Genomic DNA, 16845 nt, shown 5'->3' on the forward strand with positions numbered 1-16845 from the left:
TCCTCTTTGTGATCATTTGATACGTAAAAAAAAAGTGTTTTAACAGCAATTACTTTGTCCAGCTGCATTCTTTAATGGAAAACAATTTGGTTTTGTTTGTTTTGTGCTGTTAGGTGTTTGCTCGTTCCCTTAGCTCCCCCCGTGCAGGCCTCTCGTTGATGTAGAGTGAGGTAAGGCGCCCATTCTGGATACCTTATCAAACAGCCGTTTAAAATGTTAGGTGCCTCGTTGTCTGAGTAAATCCTTTGCTCGACTGCATAGCTGTTGTTGGAAAAATGCGCCGATGCTTCAGGAGAGTGCGTGTAACTGTTTCCAGGTTCACCTTCAGTCTTCAAAGGTGCACTTGTTCAGCTACCTGTTTGGATCCTTTTGGTTTCCATATAAACCACTAATACACAGCAATAATGGAACATTTGAGAAAATTAAACTGCATTAAATTGAAAAAGTGCAATTTCCAGCTTGATTGCCAGTGAGAATACAGGCTACATTATTAGATCATGATTTACTATGATTTACTCAGCCTCATGTCATTTCAAACTTTTTTTTTTCTGCAAATAGACTATTTTGAAGAAGTTTTTGTCTGTACAATTCCTTTTAATGGGGTCCAAAACAACAATTATATTGTGAGTTGTATGGACAAACGACATTTTGCAAAATATCTTTTATGTTCCACAGAAGAAAGTCATACAGGTTTGGAACAACATAAGCGTGAGTAAATCATGACAGAATTTTCCTTTTTGGTTCCTGTCAGTTTTAAAGGGATAGTTCACCCAAAAATGAAAATTCTGTCATCATTTACTCAGCCACAAGTTGTTCCAAACCTGTATGAGTAAATGACAATTTTTTTTTTTTTTTTTTGGTGAACTATCCATTCAAGGGCTCCATCATCTGGTGAGGTGCTTTTATAAAAATATAAAAAGGGTTTATTTTCCATAAAATAACAACCTTGTGGCATAAGTCATTACTTACCACATACATTTGTGTTAGCAGTTCTTCACTTTTCCCTATCTTGTTCTGTCCATCCATGTGATTTAACGGTCTTGGTCACCGTACGATTTCAATTAGATTCCTCTTGCATAGCTGCTCAGAAGTGGAATGCATTTTTCAGCCCAGGTGGAATAAATCAATAGACATTTTCAAAATATATCAAGTGAACCCACATTATTAAATTCAAAATGGCCTTGGGCACTCTGCAAAGCCATTAAATACTGTTTGAGTGCTTCATATTTTGCTCCACTGTCTTTTCTGCTCATAAAAATACACATCTGACAAAATCTGTGCTTTTGGAGGATTAAGGTATTTCTATCCTAACTTAGGTATTTGACAAACACTATCCGCTCATTACCGAATATTGACATCTTAATTAGTTTCATATTTACCCATGTGACCCCTCCTTCTTTCCTTTTGCACACTGACCCTGACTGTGGTTGCAATAATCCATTAAGCAAGTATTCATCTGAATAGCTTACACTCAAGATGTTAGTCATTTTTAAATTTCTTTTGAAATTTTTACAGACCCTCATAAAAGTTTATTAAGTGTAAAACAATTAATACAGAGAATCTGCATCTCTGAAGATGCCTTTTAAGTGCGGGCAGACCTCGCGGGCATGAGAGAGTCTTGCTTTGTAGATCAACGCCAACAAAGTACATCAAACAGCAATAACTCAAACATTCAGCAGTGATTTATTTTTCTAATCCCCCTCACTGTTCTCATGCAGAGCTCTTAGAGAATAAATCATTGTATATTAATTGAAAGCAGATTTTTACACACGCTCGTCTGACTGGATGATATAACTGCATTTGGCTGAAGGACCACTGTTCTTTGTCAAAACAGGAAAATATGCAGAACATGATTGGAAAAGGCAGAGCATGCATCACCTTTTTGGGATATGATGTCTTTGAGGTTATTTTTAGGGTGTGGGGTGCCTCACATCTGGACTTGTCTTGTTGAAATCAAGCTAAAAATGTGTATTTTGCTGATTACCAAATGGAACCTGTGCTCTCTTTGCAAATGTCATTAAATACATCGAAACACTACCCATGTGCTTAGTTGGCATGAATACTAGCCCTGATTATCTCTAAAACGCTTCACCTCATCATTCATCATTGTGTCACATTAGTTAAGCGGCCATATGACACCCATCCATCATGGCCTGATTTGGCTTGATTGCTGTTTTCCGTGAAAAGGCTATGCAGCCTGTTCTCACTCAATTTAGTACCCAGGAGTAAATTTAAGTTATATTCATAATACTTTAATTTTGGCAGAACTTAAGCATATACACTCCTTAGAGTTTCAGTAAAGAGATAATCGAAAGAGATTCACCCAATTCTGTCATCATGTACTCGTTTTTTGAAACGCATACGACCACGGCTAATTTCTAGACATAAAAATCTTTTAGGGAATTTCAGTCTGTTCCTCACACAAGAATATCATACAGCCTTAAGGCCTGTTCACACCAAGAACGATAACTATAAAGATAACGATAAAGATATAGTCCTAAAAATCATTCTAAATATAAAAGAATAGCACTGTCCACACCACAGCTATAACGATACAGAGAAACATATCGTTAACAAATATCGTTGGGATCACTTTCAGAGCCTTTTTTTTTTTTTCCAGCTGTTGAACGATAAAACGTTGACAGCCAATCAGAAACCGTTTTAATTTAAAGGATTAGTTCACTTCAGAATTAAAATTTCCTGATAATTTACTCACCCCCATGTCATCCAAGATGTTCATGTGTTTCTTTGTTCAGTCGGAAAGAAATTAAGGTTTTTGAGGAAAACATTCCAAGATTAAACTCGATATAGTGGACTTCAACGGCTACCAACGGGTTGAAGGTCCAAATTGCAGTTTCAATGCAGCTTCAAAGGGCTCTACACAATCCCAGCAGAGGAATAAGGGTCTTATCTAGTGAAACGATCTTCATTTTCTTGAAAAAAGAAAAAAATGTAAAACAGCGATGTCGGACAATTTTGAAGTTGGAGGAGGAAATGAGATGGAGTTTTTCGCTCTACTGCTCTACTACTTCCACCTACATTGTGACCTTTCCATCGTGATTACTTAATGTGTGGCGCATTGCAGAGCAGTGCAAGACGAGCATTTGTAGTTAAAAAATGTATAAATAAAAGTATATACATTTTTATGTTTTTTTAGAAAATGACAGATTGCTACATGTTGGTAGCTGTTGAAGTCCACTAAAAAACATTTAAAATGACAGACGACATCGCGGAGAAGAAATCACGAGGTCCAGAAAAAGCCACCACTTTTTGACAAGTCCCCCTTTTCAAGGATACTTTAAAGAAAATGGATATATAACAATTGGTCATATCCTCGGAATAAATGGTGAGAAGTATTAATGATGAGATCATTATCCCAGGCTAGCAAACAGTGTAACATAAAAATTACCTCAGGTATCCATTGTCTTGCTTCCGTTGAAGTTGCAGTGAAAAAGACTAGGCGATATTTTTATTCCAATACGTATATTGACTTATAACATAGCATGCTGAGGACATCTGCTGGTTAAAGCCATGTAAATGCAACACAAACATTGTACACTTTGAAACCGCAGTGCGTGAGCTTAGAATAAACAGACCGTTATCGTTCGGTGGTGTGGATGCAAATATAGTTATCGTTATAGTTATCGTCTTGGTGTGACCGGGCCTTGAAGATTGGAAATTTAGTACACTTTTATTATGGTAACTTTTTGGAGCTCGAGAGCCCTTCACTTTTATTGCACAGCGTGGACATTCTTCAAAATATTTATTTTCTTGATCTGTGGAAGAAAGTAATCATATGGGTTTGGAACAACACATGGGTGAGTAAATGATTACGGTGTCAATCGTTTTTAAGTGGACTGTCCTTTTAATATTGTGTAATGATTCCTTACCATTGTTTTTCCCTCTTGCACCTTAAGCAGTAGGCATCAGGAAAAGCAGATCCATGACTGGATTGTTCATGACAGGCCACTCAGTGCTTGCTTAACATGATTCAGATCTTTGGCTGAAATGATCAGGGCCAACTCAAGTAAGCAGAGAGGGAGGGGGGTGTTCAAAAAAAAAAAAATTCTGAAGATTTCTGAAGTATTTGGATGGCACATTAATTCACAGTTTACATGAACACCTTAATCAGCTACGAAAGCTAACCAATCCATCAGAGTTAATTATCTTAACCCAGTTTAGCTCCCTTTGAAACTTGTGTCAGTTGCTTAGAGACTGTGAATCTGCAGGCGCCGTGCAGAGCAGCAGTTCAGAGGCAGAAACATTACATATTCGCAGTGGTGGACATTAACAAAGTATTTTTACTTCTTTACTGAACTTGAGTACATTTTTCAAGTATCTGTACTTTATATACTTTATCTAGTATTTTTATTTTGGAAAACTTTTACTTCATTATATCATACTTTTTACTTCACTACATTTGATAAAAACATTTAGTTCCTCGTTATTTCAATCTGAGGAAATCGCAAGTGTACATAACAATTCACGTAATTGTTCATTCCTGACTTAAAATGTGTAAGAACAGGAAAAAAATACAAAGTTCTGTCATGAAACTCTAGATAGCACAGGCTAATAGGTCCTTTAACTCAACCTGCTCGTAATCACATCGTTATCTAAAGGGCACAGCTGATTGGTTCCTGCTGTATAAGTAGCCAATGAGCTTGTGTGGTCAACCTTCAAATACTTTGGTTGCAACCCTCCACCTTCCCCAGCTCCACCTGTATAGATCTGCTACGGGTAATTCATGTACGCTATATTGTACAGCAGCAGCATCTCTTACTTGCTCACAGCAGCTGTCGTGTACGTATTGGCAGTAGCAATACGTACACATATTCATAGATCTGTGTATATTAAATGAGGCAAGGGTGTAGAGTTACATTCAAGCTATTTCAAGGTATTAAGTGTTTTTTAAGCACAGGAAAAACATTTTTAAATATGTACTTTTGGTGATCAAGGTTTGTTTTAAGGGATAAAATTACTGACTACAGGGGGACTTTAAATATTTTAGTATATTGAAGTTTAATGTTTTGAAAATAAAATGTTTGTTTATTTGCAGATCAATACATATGATTCATTACCACATCCAATACATGAATCAGTTTCTTCTTCATTCATTAATTTTCCTTTTTGTTGGATGGCATAAATGGGCAAAATATATAAACATGGTTTATCAATTAGTACTTTTTATTTTTAACACAATTAAATTTAAAAGGTAAAAATGAAAAGGAGTACTTGCACTTTTACTGGAGTAATATTTTATTAGGGTATCTGTACTATTACTCGAGTGTACATCGTCCACCACTGCACTTAGTTTTATCACCTGCCTTCACTCGGGATGTGATACAACATTGCAATAAAAATCAAAGAGTAATACGACAAATAGCACTAACTGGCTTTCAAATAGCTGCCGAAACTTGTAGTGATGTAAAAAGTAACTCCATTTACACTTTTACGTGCAACAATGGGAAGCAAAGCTGAGCAGGAAAACTCACACAGAGAACTGACCCATTCACCTGATTTATACCCAGTGACTGCCCCCAGCTGTTCAGATTGCCTGAGCCAAGACTAAGCATGCATAGCTGAATGCTATTTATTGCGAATTCACAACCTTTAGCCAAAAGCGAAGGTGCCAATAGGGCTATGTTTAAAATCAAATTCACAAGCGTTGAACCCCGGGGAGCTGAAGCCATTTCATCAAATCAACACGGACATAACAAATTGAAAGGTTCTCGACGTAACAAAAGGCTCTCTTTGTGAAACGGCGGCCAGCGTATGGATCAAACGGGATGTTCGACCATCCCCTTAAACTAACATACACAAAGAGAGAAAATGAAATAGGAGTGCACAGTAAAATCCCCTTTGTCTCCCTCCAAAGCCGTTCAAAGAGAACAAATTGCCAGAAACTGTTAGATCCAACAGCCAGCGGAAATAATTCACAGCTTCATTGTGTGACTATTAAGGTCTGCAACTGAGGGGCTTCTGTTTCAAAATATTTTGTCAGGCCTTCAGTGAGAGATGAGCAGCACCGTCTGGCACTTTGTGTGCGGCCAGCACAATGACTCATTGTGACAGAAGAGGAAAGTGGGCTTTTGGGGTCTGGAGAGAAGGGATATTAGTCACAACTCCCTGAACTGCCCCAATCTGGGTTCAGCGGCCCGTCTCGGTTCGTTGTGATTAGCACGACCGAAGAACAAACAATGTCAGGAGCTCGTCATGATGACGAGCCGCAACAGGTTTCTACTAATTTATGCCGCAATGGATTGTTCGTTTCAGCTCAAAGTAAACATGTCTGCTGCTCATTTACAACATTATGAAAAGATTCTCATCAGTATCCATGATCATGTGAACTAATGACCTGCTTTAGTACATGAATGTTTGATACTTAAAGCTGCAGTCCGTAACCTTTTTTGGTTAAAAATGATTCAAAATCAATTTTTGAGCAAGTACATAACCAGCCAGTGTTCTACTTACCTTAGCCCGATTCACAACAGTAAGCTTGTAATAATGTTTTCTAATTCGAGTGGTACTGGTAGGTTTCCGCTGGAAATTCGAGCATGCCGCTGTTCGTCTTTGCCTCGTTACCTCACGTCTGTTTACATAAAGAAGGAGGCTATATTGCATGTGAGGATGCTGCAGGTGACGGATCATTTATAGCCTTTTCTCACAGCAGCTGGAATAATTAAACTTATCTTTTTGATGGTGGATTGTATGGTATGACAAGATAACATTAGAGATTAGACTGTACAGACATTGAAATCTACAGGTAACGCTAATACACTCTAAATACACATAGTAACGCAATGCTGGTGTTGTTACCATTAACAATTTGAGAACAAAGTATAACAATAATAATAATTTGCACGGTTTGATGTGATATGAGCTAAGCGACGTTAGATTTAATCACCATTGGTAGCGCGATTTATTGTTGTTTATGCTTTTTTTTCCTCAATGGTCAGAACAAAAGTGGCAGATTTGTTACTTGGTCAGATGACATTTTCCGGTGAAAATTCTTATTTTGGTCATACTTCCAAGACTACAATCTGTGAATCCGAAGTACAGTATCCACCGGTGCAGTGACTGACAGCCACACATTCTCCTCAAAACATTAGATTCATCCGCGCTGAGGAGCCGTGCCGATGCACAACCCATGTAAAGATGATAATTCCGCAAATAACTGCAATTGCAGGTTTCAAACAAAGATGGCGACAAAGAGGCGTAAAAGCCTGCAAAAACTCAACATTGTCTACATTATAAAACATCCTCTTTGCAGTTAATGCATTAGGCCATAATAACTTTTGAAAGCAAGAACATAAACAATAATAGAAATTCAGCTCCTAAATAAGATTTTGATATTGTTTAGTCAGGACATCAGCCCAATATATTTGTCATCATTTTAAGTGCATACGAGTTATACATAACCAGATCAATATACACGCTACACACATTACAATGCAAAACATTTTCTGCACAGAAGAAAAAAAAATCTATTGAAGTAATGACGATGTTGGCTGCTTTGACTTTACAATAAATAGTGTATTTTTAGTTTATCCATGCTACATATATGAGTAGCGTATAACTAAGTACAGTGGAAAAAAATGTGGCCTACATCAACTTTATAAAAGCATTCCGGCCAATAAGCTGTCCACATCATCCTTTGTTTTTTCTCTTATGTACATACATTGGATGCCTGCTAAAATTACATACATCATTTCCTCTTTCAATGATGAGGATTGCTTTAAACCTTTTCTTCCTCATAATTCCAAGCCAAATAGCATATATTCACTTACTTTTCTTACCAAATGTGCATTTTTTTGCAATGCAAGAAAAATGGCTGACCTAAAGGCTTCTGAAAAAGAGAAAGAATTCTGGGACGTCAAACTCATAAAGACTTGCGATAAACTGACTCATAGTAATAAACGAGATCTTTAGACTACCTGCTGCCAGCATCTGGTTTTGTACTACATGCACATTGTGTGAGTGTGGGTGTGTGTGCTCTTCTGGTAATAAAATGAGTGTCAGACTGGGATGGCACAGTGTTAGAGCGGGGAGGAGACTAAGAAGTGCAAAGACTGTCCAGCTGTTCAGGGTTTAAGTACTTCACCACTTCCTTGATCCCGTCTTCACAGCTCCTAATCTTACTGAAGTCCTTCTGCTTGTCCTCTTCTTCTTTGAACTTTCTCCAAGTGTCTGTGCAAACAAAAGGACAGTTTAATACGGATTGCTTTAGCGTACAGTATGAAGCACGCCTGTCTGTCTGGCACTTCAACGTTTAAGCTGAAACAGCCAATGCAATGCATCAAAAGTGACTTGCTGAAATAGTTAGAAAATTTCTAAAGAGGAAATAAAAAATCTACACGTCAGACATTCAATTTCCTTTAGTCTCCTCTACCTTATTATATTTCCTGGCAGCTGAAAAAAAACTCTAAGCTCAAAGATAAGTCTCTTTTCATGGTTGTTTAAAACATATATATTAGCAGAGGTATAAGTTTACCTTTTATTCACCTAAAATGTTCAGTGTGTTCAATTCAAACTCAATTTTAACTATCAAAATACTCAGTTGAATGTTTAAATGTCTCAACTAATGCAAAACTAGTTTGGTGAAATGAAAAAAAAAAAAATTAAACAAACCCTCATCTAATGTGGTCAGCAAGATGTAATTTTCCGGATGCTCGATGAGGTCTTTCTTCTGAACGTCCCCTGTCTCCATCAGATGCAAAACACCTGCAAAGATTAGAAGACAAGTTTTAAAGTTTTAAAGTAATAACACTACAATAATAAAACATAATAAACGGAGCAATACACCATCGGTGCTCAGGCACCTAATTCCAGTGCCATAGAGCTAAAATAAGCAACCTTACTTTGCAGCTGAGAGTTGGCAAAGATTTATAAAATTGCATATCTAGGTCAGTGACTAAGTATTTGGATGAAATCTAGTAAAGTAAAAGAATCTTTCTCTCTGTTTTTCCTCTCCAACAATAGGTTGTTCCAGGGCTGATAGAAATGATGTGTTTAACACTATAATAGTCTGGAATTACCAAACAAATGTAACATTATCTATATTATAACTTGTTTAAATCACCAACATCACCTTCAACAGTTTTCCAGACTTGCACCTCCACTTCCGTGGCTCCTTGTCTCTCGATGGCAATCATCCGTACTTTATCTTCCGACTGAGCAGCTGATGAGGTTTCAACTTTATACACCAGGAGACTGTTATTGTCCTGAGTAAGGTAGCACTCCGTCCTGTTGCTTTCTGCTTTGAGCTCTGGAAACACAAGTTTAAAAAAAAAAAAAAACTGATAAAACATGAAAGTTTAAATCATTGCACATATGATATCACTGATATGCCTACCTGGACAAATCTTACAGCATTTCCCCTCTATCTTTATGGGATGTTGGCATGGATACTGGTTGGGACACGTGATGCGCCTGCATTCTTGAAAGCCGTCCCTGCAGGTGCACAGAATGCAGTCCAAGACCTTCCCCAGCGCCGGGTGCCACACGTCACCATGAGAATAGGTCTTGCCATTGTACACACAAGCTTAGACAAAGTCAGAAACCCTACATTACTTTGACAGGATATGACTTTATTGGATTTTGATAAGCAATTCCTGACATTTTCAGTCAGTGGTGCATTAAAATGGCTTTTCATACTGCGCTTAACCCCGGGTTATCGTCGTTCTAAGCCCTGCTTTTAAACCCTGGGTAAAGGAACGTTTCACACTTGTGGGGTTAGTGCTGCTTTTTACCCAAGGTTATGAAACCCCATTAAGGAGCAGAGTTAGCATCACTTTTGCAGTATTAACCCCACATTGCACTGCCAAACGTTTAAAATCATCCGTATTGAACTGGATTATTTATAACATTTTGACTGTTGCAATCCCAATCAGACTTATGACCTGTAAAGCTACCTGAATCATAATCACGCACTGTTCGCTGTTGGCCTGAGGAGAACTGGCCCTCCGACTGAGCCTGTTTTTTTTTTCTCCATTTTTATCACCTGTTTGTCACCTGATGTCACCTGGTGGAGTTTGGGTTTCTTGCCGCTGTCGCCTTTGGCTTGCTTACTTGGGGACACTTGATATTCAACAATGTTTTTGATCTGCCTGCATTGACACCATTTTATGCGAACTACATTAATAACTATTGATATTTTTTTACAACAGAATGAATCAATACTGAATTTCTTTAAGAGCTACTGTGCAGCCAAAATTATTTACCAGTTATCACTGTAAAGCTGCTTTGATACAATCTGCATTGTAAACAGCGCTATATAAATAAAGGTGACTTGACTTGACTTAAAATGATGATGTGATTACAGCTAAATGCTTAGCAACAGATAGCCAATCACGTACCTCATATTCACATGAATAAACAGCAGGCTATGTTTCAGCGCTTGAGGAGAAAAATGTCAAATTGTGACATAGAGAGAAGAAGAGTTTTATTCTTACCTTTATAGACTGAAAAGTCAATTCAGTATAAACTTGATAGTACAGTCGGCAATATATAATATGAGGATGCGCAATGCTAGAGCCTTTATGTAAACAGGTCGCATGATGTGCTCATCCAGCCAATGACACTGACACCGCAAATATGCAAATAAGAACGTTAACCCAGGGTTTATGAATGTACAATGTGAAACAGCAGCTTATGAATACCCAGGATTAGCTGGGTAAACCCCGGGTAAATAGAGTGCTGCAGGCATGATGTCAAAATCCGGAAGGCTAATATGCCAGAGGTTACCTTAAAAATTTTCTATGGGATTTTATAATGTTTTTTGTTGTTGTTGTTTGTTTGTTAATAAAGTAAAATAAGGTCTGCGGTAAACATAACTTGACGATATTTAGGGTGTTTTGCTCTACAACGTAAACTGCACACACTCGTACCCCAAACATTCTTATAGTTACTTAGAAAAAACATGCATTTTTAAAAAATTAACATAAAAGCTTCAAAATTTGCGAATTCAATAAGGGTGTGTGTAATTTAAGTTGTAAAGTGAAGTGAAAGTGACATGTGGCCAAGTATGCTCTCCTATACTCAGAATTTGTGCTCTGCATTTCACCCATCCAAGTGCACACATACAGTATTGAACACATACACACCGTAAACACACACCCAGAGCGAAACCTCAGTTGTGGGTAATGAGAATGGAAGAAAGCACTGTTCATTCATGCCCCCCCACCTACGTTTCCTGCTGGTACTGAGACTCGAACCCGCAACCTTTGGGTTACAAGTCCGACTCTCTAACTATTAGGCCACATCTGCCCCCAGCAGAACAAAACGTCCAAGTATCGTCAAGTTATGACTTATTTTACTCATAAACAGTGTTGGGGAAAGGTACTTTTAAAAGTAATGCATTACAATATTGCATTACTCCCTAAAAGTTACTTTACTTTTGCGTTACTTTTTCTCACCTGAGCTGGGCTTGTTTGTTTGTTTTTTAATAACAACGAAAAGTTCTATTTTTGACAAATGTTAAGGGTTTGTGCAATATTCCAAGATTACCTTTCAGTGTTTTTATTCATTTTGAGAAATACTGAATCTGTTTTTGTGCAAGTGAGATGAGTAAATGCTCACTTTTAGTCTAGATCTACAATAAGCATCATATTCACATAGTGTACACAACACCTCTGCACTTACGATTTCTCTCAACATGGGGACAGGAGAGCTGTCAGTCAATACATAGGAAAACAAAGTAACTCAGATATTTTGTTGTAAATTTAAAGGTAATGCGTTATTTTACTAGTTACTTGAAAAAAGTAATCTGGTTACGTAACTCAAATTACTTGTAATGCGTTACCCCCAACACTGGTCATAAATGTAAAAACCCCATAGAAACCCATAGGAAAATCTTGAGGGAACCACTGACGAATTATTGTTCTGGGTTTTGACGCCATCCCTGCAGCACTTTATTTCGAGCAATCTGAAACATGAAGCAAGATAACACAGGATTCCGTACACCCAGGGTTTAGGAGTCATTCCACGAAACAGGTACGAATTGAGTCCCTCTGACCTTTTTCAGTGTATTTTATCTGTTGGATCACCAAAATATATTTTTAGCTTTTAGTATTAATTGAAATGTCTCCTTTAATAATGTTTAAAAACATGACATACATTTTATCTTCATATTAGAAATTTTTTTTTTTTTTTTTTCAGTTGACACCACCTATTTTGTCATGTCCCTCAAGGCCTTCTATGAAAGTGTACTTGGGATATGAATAATAAAATGAGAAAAAAGTCCATTCGTTTTGCCATTCCCATAAATATCCATCTGTGCTTTTTTGCTGGTAATGTTTTTTTCGAAGTAAATTCATGATTATTCATTAAAATCACATCATTTAGTTCCGTACCTCAGTAACCCCTCGAACCCGTTACACAAACCATTCTCCCCCTACAAAAATAATGAACTGATACTTATGTGACATCATTAATAGGAAGTGACATCATAGAAGTCTTCTGAACAACATTGTGAGCAGACACAGGCAAGTTACCACCTTCTTTAATAATTATAACTAAATTATGTTGTGAAATTGTGTTTGTCAAGCTTAACGACTCAACCCCGTTACATCAATTAAAGATAGAAAACTATTACTTGTGAAAATTATCTTTGTTATTTCAACATTATTCATGATTTCTTAATATCATGCATGCCATGTGCTCTCTATTTATTCACTAGATTTAGAGCAGTGGCCAATTTGGGCAAAAAATCACAACCCCGTCACACCTACATTTTTTTTTTTTTTTTTTTTTGTTAAGTTTATGAAAAAATAATTTAAAGTTAGTTGAATTCTGTCTGAAATGTTCAGAGCAATCATAAGAATACTGATTTTAGTTCAAATTCTGAAGTTAAGCCTTTGATAAAAAATGATGAGGTTGCTCTCACAAAAAGTCCCCATTTCAGACTTTAGTATAGCAAAAGTGTGAGATTTTATGTAACTTTTATATTTGCAATTACTGAATTAGTGTGAGGGACATCTGATTAATAGGAAAATATTTATTTTATCACAAATACATTTTATAATAATATTCAGAGATCCCATAGTGTCCATAACTTAAAATAATGACCAATAATAATAGGGATTTGATGCCTGAGATGGGAAAATATGTTTTTCTGGAAGTTAAATATGTCATTAATGTTGTGGGGTGTTCAGAAAAGTAATACATTTTAGTAAAAAATCCAAGTCCAAATCGTACCGGTTTCGTGGAATGACTCTTAGAATGACCCAGGTTTAACTAGTTCAAGTGTGAAAAGCCCTATTGTTTACCTCTCTGATGTCTGCGCTGCAGAAGAATTTTAACAGTAGTTTCGGCAGCTCCCTTGAGGTGTAGTGTCTGCAGGTTGAGGCCTCTGGGAGACCCCCGCAGTGTCGATGGTGTGGCCCTAACTGAGCGACCCCTGACCTGTTCCGCAGGACACTGATCCACAGAATGCCTCTTGTGTTTCAGGACACATAAAAACAAACGTTGTAACTCTGGACTTGTTTAAATATCATTCTATTAAAGATTAACATCAATGAGACAATAAAAAACATTTTAAACAGTACAGTGAGTCTCTTGAAAAAGAAGATACATACAACTCCCCTGTTCAGTTGCTGTCCTCCATCCTCAAATGATGCAGAATTGATATCAATGGCACTTTCTGTTTATTCAAAGTAAACAATGTTATTTTTTTTTTTATCACAATAAGGGGTGAAATTAAAATATAAATACAACCACTAACATCCAATTTCACCCTAAAATAAATACATCTCAGCAGCATTTGCATCCTATAATATAACTGAAATAGGCTATAATTCTCTACATTGGAAAAAGGAAATTGCAAATATATCGTCACCTTTGCACACCAAGCAGCAAGTGTCCGGGACTGACACTGGTGAGGAGCATGTAATGGGCTGACAGGTTTTCAATGCACAGAATATATTTCCATTCTTTAATGAAAAAGAATAAAATGTAAAAAAAAAAAAAAAAAAAAAAAAAAAAACAGCACTGCAACATCAGTGTCTGACAATATTGGACACTTTATTGTGTTAATAATGTTTTTGCTCTTTTTGTATATTGATGCCAAATGAGGCCAGAAAATATCTCATATATAACATATGCAACTTATGAAGGAGACATAACCTTTTGAAATGGTACATGATTTCATTTATTGTAATACTATTTTAACCATAGACCCAAAATTTCTTAATGAAGACATTATTACTTAAATTTCTTAATTTTTTCTGTGTGTCTGTTCCTGAAACCATGTAGCTATTCGGGTAATAGTTAGAAAATTAATTCTCATCTGCAGTTATGACTATGGTAAAATCATTGTGTTTACTGAGCATTATATTTAGATTTCATTTTTAAAGCAGACACTTTTATCCAAAATGACTTACACTGCATCCAAGGTATACATGGAACCCATAACCTTGGCATTGCTAGCACTACGCTCTACTGTTTGAGTTTCACCTGTCTTTCAGAACACTATAAAAACTATAAAAGATTTTTAAACTTATTGAGGTTAGATCCCTATGTTCGCAAGTAACGGTCTGTTATTCCTGAGAGATGTACTATGGTGAATGCAACAACAATGAACGCAAAAACATACTTACAGAGCAAGTGCACATGACGCACTGGTTCGACTGACGGGATGGGAAGAGCTCATGGTTGGCAAAGGTTTCCCCTGTTTGGTAAATGCTTCCATTATGCCTACAGGTTTTAATGGGTGCCCGCAGACCAGCAGGAGTTCTGTGCTCATCTGATTATGAGAATAGCCATAATATGCATAAGTCAGACGGTTTAAATAAAAATGTACCAGAATCATGCACATTAATTCAGTGAACCACCACATAAAAAAGGTGATGTGATACCTGCACAACGAGGGCAACACTGCTGTGAGTTAGTCACTGGATTTTCACATCGCAGCACAGGGCATTTGATGCTGTTGCATTTTACATGACCTAACTGTACATACACCCACATGAGAGTAGACAGACACACTGAGACATTACACATAGTATGTGCATTTGACAAGTGCATGCACACAATTCATGAATGATCAGCTGCATCCTTTAACTAAAAAGCTATGGCATATTAAAACTTAAAACAGTAAATTAGGCTTGAAAGGTGGATACATACTTCTGTGCAAGTACAGCGCATGCAGAACATGAATCCAAAGGGCTCCAAATAGGGATGCCAGCTATCACCTGGCCTGTATGTCTTCTCTTTAAAAGTGCAAAAAACATCTGACACTGCATGCAACACAAACACATAATCATTTCATTGCTGGGATTTACATCAAGAATGGTATCCATTTTAAATGTTTTAATTCAGAAATATTACATTTTCTGATAAAGCTATAGCTTAAAAAACAACAACTTTGACAGTTTTACAGTTCATTTAGCCATTTTACATGACACTAAGATATTTATTAAAAAGACAAATACAGAGAAAAAAAAATGTAATGTTCACCAAAACCTACAAATATAGTGAGGGAGAATTAATACATAATTAGCAAACATGGCTGGGGAGACCAAAACAACGAAGAAAAAAATAAATAAGGTTACTAGATTTTTGTTGTTTTCCTTTAAAAAAGACTATAATAATCTCATTGTTTACACATATGTTAATGAAGTATACAATAGACACCTTTTAACGGAATGACCCCTACTTTCATGACTTATGTAACTTAATCACAGCATTTTCACAGTCGTATGGCTGGTAGAAGGATGCATCGAAGTGTGATGCCCATTTACTAATAAAATATTCTTTGATGGAGTCACTTACTTTTTCCTGGTTGTATTGCCTCTGTTTCACCCTGAACGTAGCATCGAATTATGACCAAAATGAAAAGATGTCTCAAGTAGTTCATTATTTTCTTCATATTCCAGAAAACTGTGGACATGCACGATTTGTCTTCTCAAACTTCTCCGCACTTTATAACTACGATGGTCTGTGGGAGTTTCTACAGCGCCTCTAGGTTTTTTATCAAAAGCGCCTCCTACAGGAAAACCAACTTGTTCGCTGTCTTGTACAAACATTATTGAAACATTACAAACAATGAATGTTTAGTTATGAAAAAAAAAAGTGAACTTCTGGATATTATCAGCAAGCATTTGGATATAAGCGCATGAAATCTGATATTATTCTGATATGTTAAAAAAATATATTTAATTTACTAAATAATAAAAGCTTTAATGTAATAAAGATAAAAGCAAGCATTGCACTTTTATAGGTACAATTTTTTAATTATGTAATTATTTTCTGGAGCTGCTTACCTGTTGTTATTGTTAGTCCTATTGTAAATATATTAAAATGAACCACGTGTAATGACATTAACATAAAAAAAAAACTACTCAAACTACTCCTACTCAATTTATATATATATATATATATATATATATATAGCATATCAGCATACTGCACATTTGGATTTAATCACATAAATATGCTATTATTCTGATATGTTTAATATTCTTTTTATGTATTTTTATGTAATAAATAATAAAAGCTTATATGTAATAAAAATATATATACCACAGCATAATTACTACATGTAAAATTATGTAAGGGTGTAATAATTTTTTGGAGCAGCTTATACATTGTTATTGTTAGTCCTTTTGTAACTATATTAACATTAAAATTGACAGTGGTATAAAAAAATTACTCAGAGTTCCAGTCAATTTTTTAAAATTCTTTTCATTTTCATTTCTTTTCTTCACCTTTCAAAACATTAACATTCCATAATGACAAAAGCTAAAATATTTCAGGTAAAAATATGAGATAATTAAAAAAATACACTTTCTGCAAATTACCAATCATATATATTTATTTTATTGTGTCAAAACACTCAAAAGACCTAAC

The 16845-nt window shown here is 36.1% G+C and overlaps 1 protein-coding gene across 1 annotated transcript; it reads right to left on the minus strand.

The window, feature by feature from the left end:
• Positions 1-7339: 7339 nt before the first annotated feature.
• chrdl2 (chordin-like 2) lies at positions 7340-15929 on the minus strand. The gene is made up of 11 exons (XM_051878827.1): positions 15769-15929; positions 15121-15233; positions 14853-14946; positions 14595-14740; positions 13835-13928; positions 13575-13639; positions 13266-13434; positions 9353-9541; positions 9089-9265; positions 8629-8721; positions 7340-8187 (listed from the first exon to the last, which is right to left on the minus strand). The coding sequence occupies exons 1-11, from the start codon at positions 15884-15886 to the stop codon at positions 8054-8056; spliced, it is 1392 nt and encodes a 463-aa protein (XP_051734787.1). The 5' UTR covers positions 15887-15929; the 3' UTR covers positions 7340-8053.
• Between the last annotated feature and the right edge of the window lie 916 nt (positions 15930-16845).

Source organism: Ctenopharyngodon idella, chromosome 21, assembly GCF_019924925.1.
Source record: "Ctenopharyngodon idella isolate HZGC_01 chromosome 21, HZGC01, whole genome shotgun sequence".
Taxonomy (NCBI): domain Eukaryota; kingdom Metazoa; phylum Chordata; class Actinopteri; order Cypriniformes; family Xenocyprididae; genus Ctenopharyngodon; species Ctenopharyngodon idella.

Excerpts from the sequence above, each read along its gene's own strand:
- chrdl2 (XM_051878827.1), bottom strand. The coding sequence starts at position 15,886 with ATGTCCACAGTTTTCTGGAATATGAAGAAAATAATGAACTACTTGAGA. Across the intron at positions 13,929-14,594 it reads GCGTCATGTGCACTTGCTCT|AATGGAAATATATTCTGTGC; the intron begins GTAAGTATGTTT and ends TTTTCATTAAAG. Across the intron at positions 8,722-9,088 it reads AGTCTGGAAAACTGTTGAAG|GTGTTTTGCATCTGATGGAG; the intron begins GTGATGTTGGTG and ends TAATCTTTGCAG.